Source organism: Pygoscelis adeliae, unplaced genomic scaffold (assembly GCF_000699105.1).
Source record: "Pygoscelis adeliae isolate BGI_AS28 unplaced genomic scaffold, ASM69910v1 Scaffold55, whole genome shotgun sequence".
NCBI lineage: Eukaryota > Metazoa > Chordata > Aves > Sphenisciformes > Spheniscidae > Pygoscelis > Pygoscelis adeliae.
Window position 1 is genome coordinate 156,447 of NW_008824804.1, and position 9,348 is coordinate 165,794.

The 9,348-nt window shown below is 35.2% G+C and overlaps 1 protein-coding gene across 1 annotated transcript in view; it reads left to right on the plus strand.

The window, feature by feature from the left end:
• The window catches only part of ABI3BP (ABI family, member 3 (NESH) binding protein), a 153,518-nt gene that overhangs the window by 105,800 nt on the left and 38,370 nt on the right, over positions 1 to 9,348 (plus strand). The window contains exons 36-41 of the mRNA XM_009324030.1: positions 55 to 129; positions 610 to 684; positions 2,316 to 2,390; positions 2,874 to 2,948; positions 4,085 to 4,150; positions 4,459 to 4,533. Of these exons, the coding sequence (XP_009322305.1) occupies positions 55 to 129; positions 610 to 684; positions 2,316 to 2,390; positions 2,874 to 2,948; positions 4,085 to 4,150; positions 4,459 to 4,533 (441 nt within the window). The remainder of the gene's footprint in view (positions 1 to 54; positions 130 to 609; positions 685 to 2,315; positions 2,391 to 2,873; positions 2,949 to 4,084; positions 4,151 to 4,458; positions 4,534 to 9,348) is intronic.

Here is a 9,348-nt window from a genome sequence, read left to right on the forward strand (position 1 = left end):
TTGTTTCTATTACAGTTTAATATTCTAAGATTCTTCACATTTTCTCCTTAACAGCAATACATCAGACAACTCCACAACCAATTATTACAAAATCTTCTATTACCACTGAGCATTCAAGGGCAACAATGGGTAAATAAGTTTCCTTAAAGTTAAGATGCAGGTATTTTTTTATTTTTCAGTGGAGAAATTTCCAGAGAACATGCTCTGGTGTGGTATTTTGTGTAACATCATTCCACTATCCTTCATTCTGCTTACACACATGCATGTTTCTTAATACAGATGAGTCTCAGTTCTATCCTAGAAGTAAAGCAGAACTAGCCGACAGCTCATGTCTGGTCAGAAGCCTGTATTTGTGAGATTTCCAACCAAATGCAGTGGTCTAATTTTTCTTTTAGAGCAAGAATTTTAGCCACTAACTCAACTTATCCTACAGCACAGTGCTAGAACTTTTCTGTGTTTTGGGTAGTCATTTTGTTTCAGGTTCCAGAAAGCCACGGAATTGTTATTGTCTCTTTTTCAGGCATTTGAGGCATACATTTTCTGTGAGCTAAATATGGCATTGGATCGTGACTCCTGAAGAATACAATAATATTTTTCCTTTTCTTTCAGCTCCAAAAGAAACACTGCTTATTCCTTCCAAACCCAAAACATCTGTCGGGCCAGAAGTACTGCAGACTAAATCTGGTAATTTAAAGTTTGTAACTTTAGAAGTGTTATTGTGGCACTGCCTTAGTGACACTTTCTGCTCTCATTCAGTACTGCAGTCATGTGACATGCATGATATGTAGACAGAAATTAGTATCATTGTTCAGCTCAGAGTATGTTAATAAATTATATCAAAGAGAATGCCCAAGAATTGCATCAATAATTTCCATGGAGAGCAGAAGTTAAGATGGTTGGGTTTTTTAACATTTGTTTGTTGAATTGGTGGGTAGTAGCCATTAAAATGTGAGGAATTCTATTAGTTTTAACAAAAATATACTGCTGTAGCCAGCTTCAATAAGTTATTTTCTTTGGGGGGATTTTATTACCCTAAATACATTTGCTTCAATTTCTGAAGTACTTTTGAAACTTGGGTTACAGAATCTCAGTCCAAGATAGTTAGATGCTAAGAGTATAGGTACCTTCTTCCTATCAGTGATTTTTGCAGTAACTACAGTAGATTTAGGGGTGCATAGTTATAATGAAAGATGATGATACCTCACCTTTACCCTGGTTGTGAACTATTTCCATAAAAACTACTAGATAGGAAGGTTACAGGGAAAAAAAATTGTTAGGGGAGGAGTGACAACATGATTATAAGAAAGAGCAGCTCCTAATCTTTCTTAATCTCTGATCTAACCTCCAAACTGATAATAATTTAGTTTTACATAAATAGGTTAATGAATGGTTTTATCGTTCCCCGCCTTTTTTCCCTTAGACTTCTAGCCAAAAAGAATTTAAGCAGGGACCCTGTTAATTCAAGAACTGTACATATATATTACTATGAAAATCAAACTGAACAGTCCAGAAAAAAGATTTATTTTCTAAAGGCCTTATTCTGAAAGGCTTTCTGTTAAGTAACCAAGTTAGATGCTAAGTCTCAGCTGAATAAGAGCTATTTCCAACCATGTTGTAGTTAACAAGTGCCATGTTTTGGTACCACTACAAAGTTAGTTTTAGGCAAAGAATTTTAGAAAACAGAATTTATAGGTTTATTCTTTTCCTTTTAAATTTTAAATCATTATGATGATGTATATGAAAAATAAATGACTGTTAGGAAAGTGGTTAAAAACACATGGCACTATTTAGCCACTGCCCTTTATGCTAGTAAGTAGGTTACTTTCCAGCTTCCATATTTTAACCTTATTTCTGAAAGACAGAGAGACATGTAGTGTGTGCCTCTGCTTGTCAGTCTCTCCTTTTCATCCAGTAACTTAGATATCTTTCACTAAATTCAATCAAATTTGAGTGAGGGAAGAATGTCTGAAAGATAAATGCGTTACTACAAGCTTTTAGAAATGTTTTAGGGAAGTGAAAATTAATATACCTAGTGTGAGAAAGATCAAAGACTGTCAGAACTCCACCTTTAGGGCATTTGCTCTGAAGTTGGTGGGGGCCTGGCAGAATAGTTGCGCTGTCTGGCTGTCATCATGAAAATACATCCAGACTAATCAGAACACGTGTCTGTCTCATGTCTGTTAAAATTGTCTTAGCAGATGTGTAGAGGATGTGTAGCAGTTGTAGACGTTTTTAGGAAACAAAGGACACAGATCCTTAACAAAACCCAACTTCTTTAATTTCACTTCTCACAGACAATGTTTTATTTCTTGTAGCTCCAAGGGCAACACACCTGGGATCAATTAACCTTATAACAGTTCATGTTGTTGATGGGTCCAAAATGACTTTGGGTAATGAGACTATTATGTCAGTTTATTTTTCATAAAACTTTACTTTCTCTGCTTTTGCTATATGGGTAAAATTACACTTTAATTAACAGAAATACCTTAATATATCTTTATATCGTGTTCATTTGTTAGTCACATTCCAGTGCATGTACAAAATGTTGCCGGTTTTAATTTTCCAGCCATTTTTTCTTTCGTGTAATTCTTTCTAGAAATAAGTATTTCATGTACAAGGGTGAGGAGTCATGTAAAAAGGCAGTACCTGATCATCTTTTCTTCTTTTGTCTGACTTACTAATGATATATATCTTCCCAGTCTTGAAAAGTCTTTTATCTGTATAAAAGCATGATTTTCAGCCAGGTTTCTAGCACTGACTCTTTTTGTTTATGGTCTGCACAAAGACAGTTTGAATTTCCCTTCCACCTGTGGTGTCTTATGTTTAAAAGGAAATCATTTGCATTTGATAAGCAATAATATCTCCACTTTCAGTTCCCAATGAAACTTACCAGATTTCACCCAAGACCAAAACTGCTCTAGCAACTGAAATTCCATGGTTTAATACAGGTAATTTTTAGGATTTTCTTAAGTTCTTGTATTGAGAGTCTGTAGATCTTAAGTAAAATCAGCACGGCTTAAGGTTTAATGGTCTGTTCGTTATTACCTTTAAAACTATTTCAAATATGTAACATGAAAACTTATTTTTCCCCTTATCAAATGTTTTTTGTTCATTGCTCTGAAAATCAAGGTTTAATCAGTATTGCCTCAAGGATGATATGAAGCTTTTAAACAGTGTTAGTGCTGTGTATTGGATCCTTAGATGTATAGTGTCGCAAACATAAATGTAACGGACTTCCACCTTTTTCCTTATAAAATACTAAATCTAAATTTGTAAAACTTTTCCCAAATGTAAATGTCAAAAATGATTAATATGTTCTTTCCTGCATAAGTATTTTCTCTGACACTTCAGAGAGGCTGGATTAAGTGTTGTGGATAGAATTAGATTCAAATATCAAATAGCTAGCTCTATTTATTTAAAAATTGGAGTTACAGAAGTTGATAATTTGGCACGAGATGACAGTGACTACTGCTTATGCTTTCAGCTTTCAGTGTAATTCATACAGATTCTGTTACAACTAAAATATCAAAATTATTTGGCAAGTGAAAGGTGACAATAAGAAAAGGTTGAAGGCTTCTGACTTTAACCTCAATGATGATACTATGCTTCATCAGCCCTACACAGTGTCTGCATTGAATGCTTCCAGTTGTTTTCTCAGCAACGTTTTAATGTTTCATGTCCTTATCTGAATATTTGATTTGGGGGGGTGGGGCAGTTTGGTGTTTTATTTTGAGGTTTGTTTGTTTGTTTGTTTTTTACAGAACCTAATTAAATGTCTTAAGGCCATGGATACCTTGCAGAGCTAACTCTGTATCCATATACAGTTGGGTAACTGGCTGTAAATATTTTATATCTTTTCCTAAACCTAAACATGAATGTAACTGGTCAGACTGCATGATGGAGTCATCTGACCACTAAAGAAACTAGCATTTTCAGCGTGCATTTTGGATTAGAACTCATAGAATTCTCATATGTCCATTTTGCTGTATCTCATTGGTGCATGGACCTTTTTTCTGGCAAATTAGACTGCACTATTGGTGTTCCTTTTACACATAACATTTAAACTGAACCTTATTTCTTTTAGCACCTCATAAAACACGTCTCACTTCCGCAAGACCAAAGCCATCTGGTAAATCACAGACCAGACCTGGTAATAATTGTTTATTCAATTTGGGATGGGGAGGAGATTAATTAATTAATTAATTTCAACTACTCTCAGTGGCATTTTAAGTGTTGCTGGGAAAAAAGGGTATTTTTCTTTCAATTAATCAGTCCAGAGATAAAGCCTTTCCAAATCAGAAAAAAAGAAACCAAACTGTGTGTCATCACAGCAAGTGTTACTTTTTCTTCTCTAATGTGGAATTGTTGGCATCACATAAGTGTCTGTTGGGTTTTCTTCTCATGGAACTTTTTTTCTTTTTTCTTCTTTTTCTTTTTTCTTCTTAAACTCTCTCACAGCTCTTAGTAAAACCACACTAGCACCAGCTAGAACAAAAGCACTTGGACTGCCAAAGTGGATTGTGCCAACAACAGGTACAGCTGCAGTTTTTGGGATTTTTTAACTTATCAGTAAAAGACAGGAATATGACTTCCTCATATCATCTTAGGTCCTGCAAAATATTTCATTGTGTTTGATTGTAGAAGTTAATTCCTCAGAGTACTGTATGTAATTGCTGCTACTGGTCATGCTGTATAACTCCTCAGTGTCATTATGAAATTATATTGACACTCAGTCCGTGTAAACTTACAGATAGATTATTATGTGGCTACTGTTTACTGATGTTTTCTAGATGATAGGTCCAGAATAATTACTGGAAAACACTTTGTTGAAAAGGGTTACCCAGTTGTTTAAGTCCAAGTCAGAAGGCTTGGTAAGAAAGCCTTCAAGCCGGGTATCTTGCTAGCTACTAGCTATGCACGTCCGACTAACACGTCGGACCTACTCATGTTCAGAATATGCAGTACTCGAACTATGCGGTATTCATGCTTGAATACTTCAGCACCAAGAAAGTTCTAAGATGGTGGATGATAGAGGAGGGTGAGAACTGTCACTTCAATTTACACATCCTTACACACACAGATAACATACATCCTTAACCACAAAGGTTTATTCAAAACACTGGTTTGGTTGGGGGAAAAATAATTTATCCTTTTTCAATGGTACTTGTTTTTTCAATCCAATCAAATGAAAAAATATGGATTCATTATGAATTAGCACTGACAACATTATTTTAATAAAACATTAATTTATTATGTCAATGCAAATACTGTTGGTTTTTTTAATGCAGCCATTGGTAAATTAAATACAGAATTTTGGGATTCTTCATCAATGATGCAAGTTTATAATAATAAATAATATAAATAAATAAATAAAACACATATTAAAAGCAAACTTTTGGCTGTTCACCCACTACTAATAGTGCTATTGTCCCATACTATTGCTCTATGCTAGCTAGGTTAGGATAACCTGAGTAATATACCATCTACTCTACACATTCCTTTTTTTGTCTGTGTAATGTTTCTCTGCACTAGGATTTCCAAAGTATCTTTGGCATTTAATACCCATTGTTGACCTTAGGATGATTTGAGCTACTCATTCCTGTACATAATTTCAAGAAACCCACCATGTTTTTAGAAATGGCAAAACCTCAGAAGAGATGGTTGTATATTTAAATTGAATTAAAAATAGCCTGTTTAGAACATGATATGCTCTTCTGTATTACATACAGAGTGGATGCCTTCACTGGAGGTACGTGCTCTTTGACCCTTCATAGTCCTTCTGGTAAATGAAATGAGCCCATCACATTCCAGGACATCAGAGACAGTTACAGTATTAAATGACCAACGGCAGTAGTTGTGGGTCAGAAAGTTTTGTTCTCCGCTTGTCTTGGCAGTCTGCTTATAAGTGAGCTTTCTAATGTCTGATTACCAAAATAGGCAGAATGCACACAGGTCTCCAGGAGTAGGTGGCTTTTAAATCACATTATGAAATTATACACAAATTCACAATTATGTTAGTATATTAAGCTTTTCCTTTTTCCCATACAGTAGTAACCTTGGCAGGGGTATTTGTAGATTAAAAAGAACAAAAAAAAGAATGCATGCTAAGTAAATCAGCAGTATAAACGTGATAGTAGACATGTAAATTGTTAAATATAGTTTATTGTGCTTAATGCTGTTTTAGGTGACAGCTAAAGTATTGTTTTAAGCAACCTTGTTTTAAATGTCCCTGTTGGAGTGCCCACTAGTCGTCATTATTTCCATGTCTTTATAGTAGTGCCAGTTACCAGGAAGAACTAGAGCTTCGTTGTGGTAGAAGATGTAAAAAATCATCACAAGACTATTACCTTGCCATGCATGTTATGTGTACTCACAGGCAAATAAGTACTTTCTTTTAGAATTCTTCTGGAAAATGATACTTCTAGTAATACTTTCCATTGCTCAGTTACATAAGTCTTTTTTCTCTAAGTTAAAGAAATGTCCTGAAGATGTCTGTTACCTCGATTTTGTGTCCTGCCAAGTGAGCCCATTAGGTTGAACTTGGTGTCCAAAGTACTAAGGAAGAGCTGGCATTTATTATCTACTGTCCATTTCTTTATGCTTCCAACCCTGCTGACATAGCAGCTTATTGATATCTTTCTGTGAGTCTGCACCTTTCTTCTCAGAAGTGTAGAGAAATCACCAGTAAATTTTGTATGTTCACAACATGTTGAGAGAGGACTGCAGCTTTTCACAACTTTTCAGTCTGTACTTTTCTTGATGATCAGTAAGTGAAATTGCAATCCTTCTGTAAAGCAGGTACGTCTCAGTATTGTGGCAAATGCAGTGTCTGAGCCTGTAAGGCTGGCTGTGCTCACAAAAATCATTTTGCACAACAAGAGAGTTCAGATAATCAATTAAATCTTCTGTATCTCTCCCAAGCAATGTGCAATTACATATTGCAAACAGAATTCCTAAGGCTGCAGAAGAGACTTAGAAAAGAGAACTCTGCTAACCTGGAACCCTAAATCTTACCAGCTGAGCAAAGACAAAAAAGTTTCTTTTTCAGTATGTGATATCTTAGAGAAATGATAACATTTTAAGATACCCAGATGATTTTTGGGGGTGGGGAAGTTTATTTCTTCCATTGTGAAAATGATATGTTATTTCTGTGGTTAGCTTATCAGAATCCTTAACTTCTGATCTAAGTTGATCAGAATGGACTGTAAGGAACAATATGTTTTCAGGCTTACCTCTAGACATTACATCATTTTTTCTTTCTCTGAAGAAGAGCACATTTACTGAAGAGCCACGGATACTCTGTTGTCTGAAGATCAGTTTGGTCTTTTAACTCCTTGCTGGGCTGGCACTGCTGTTGAATGTACTCTAGTTCTTCCTCCTGATTGTGCTCATTAGCAGTAGTGCAAAGATGTTTCACCCCGTGCAGAGTGTGCCTGGCAGCTGCAGGGCCCAGATGATAAGCAGTGGAATTTGGTTTTTCCAGCGGCAGCACATGGGATTGTGGCTGGTTTCCTGGCAGGCTTTTCAGTCTCCTGGCTAGCTGTACTGCCAGGTGGTAAACTTGACCGTGGGAAAGAGGCAGGGATTGTCTCCTCATGACTAACTTTCCTTTTAGTTTTCTACCATGTTTTAGCCATTTTCTATAGAATTTCATTTTATTGAGATGCTTTTCATATTTGTCTTAGTGTATGTAACTTATCTTACTCAGCTATTTTTTTTATTTAATCCTAACCATTTAAAAACTGCTCCTGATCTATTAAGCTTCCAGACGACCTCCAGCAAACAAACTTTGAGCAATGTTTCCATTTCCCTTGTGAAAGAGAGAGAGAGTTGGTTTTCATTATAATGGCCATTAACTTTGTGTTCTATTTTCTTTTTATTTTTGAAACTGTGGGTGTATAGCCAAGTTCTAGAGGAACTCGAGTATTAAGGTATTTCAGTTTGTTTTATCAAGGGCACTTTTTCCAGTTCTTCCCTTAAAATGATCCACCCTTCTAATGGTATTCCTGCTATTAAAGATGCAGTGGTTAGTTTTAAGGTGTTCCAGACCCCATGAATATTTCCAGGAAAAAAAGATAGAAGTAAAAGAAGACACAAACACACATACAAGTAATACATCTATTCTCAGTTCTTTTAAAAGTTTGGGTGAATGTGGTAAGTCAAAATGCTTACAATAAGCAAGTTACGTTAGCTAGCATGAGGCAAATGCTATGATAAATACAGCAAGCTGTTTGATAGCGCAGGTACCTTGTGTGAAAACACAAACAAACTTTTACGTAACTTTAAAGTGCATAGAAACATTCAAAAAGGAGATTTTGTCAACAGGGAAGTGTTTTGGTTTGATCAGCTTTTTCCCTGAAACTTTGACTTATTTTTTGTTACTACTTTACTAATGGCAGAACAGCAGTGCAGGTTTCTGGAAAAAAAAAAAAAAAAAAAAATTACTACTTCCATCTAGAACGTATACAATATTTTGTTCATTCCTAGCTGATATAACTCAGAAAAGACTGTGGTTCTAAATTAGATTGTAAGGAGCAGGATAGAGGTAGGCTTTTCTGTAGACACTGTAAGATGCAAAACTAAATTAGACTTGTAATGGATACACGAGTGATTTTGTGTGATTTAGTCAATGTGCCACTACATTTTGTTGATGTGTTTGTTGTGAGATGAAGCTAAGAAACTAAATATACTCCGACTGTGACCTGTGGTGTACAAGATTATTTTTCTTTTTAAAGCCGGTGCTGGTCTTCTAATGCATCTTCTTCCTTGAACACTATTCACATGAAACATTGATTAGTACTCTGGCACTTTGTATATCTGAAGATCTCATTAACCACTTTAGTTACCTGAAGACAAATTGCAGTTGTATAAAACCACGATGTGTTCAGAAATTTTAGTCACAGGGGCCAGGTGACCTACGTCCTGTTCCCAGCTTACTACAAGTCTCATTACTTTAATATTAGGTAAATTATTTAATGCGTCCATACTATGGGCTGTGGATTCCTAAGGTATGCCTAGCAAGAATGGCCAAATAGTAAAATAATTGAAAAATTATCTGCTTCGTGCTGTTAAAATACTAGTTTAATCTCAGAACAAACTGAGCACCAGATTATAAACCTATGAAATCTTTGGTTAAAATGTTTAGATCATGTTGGAATAGGGTTGGAATTTGATAATTAATTTAATTTTGAGATTTTTTTTTTTTATAAATACATTAACTTTCAGGGATTTTTTTCTTATATCATGAGAAAGAGTGATTTTTTTTTTCCCCACAAACATGATGAAATTGCAATGCATCTTCTCACTCTACCATAGATAGAGTTTTTACAATGTAAATATACTTATTTT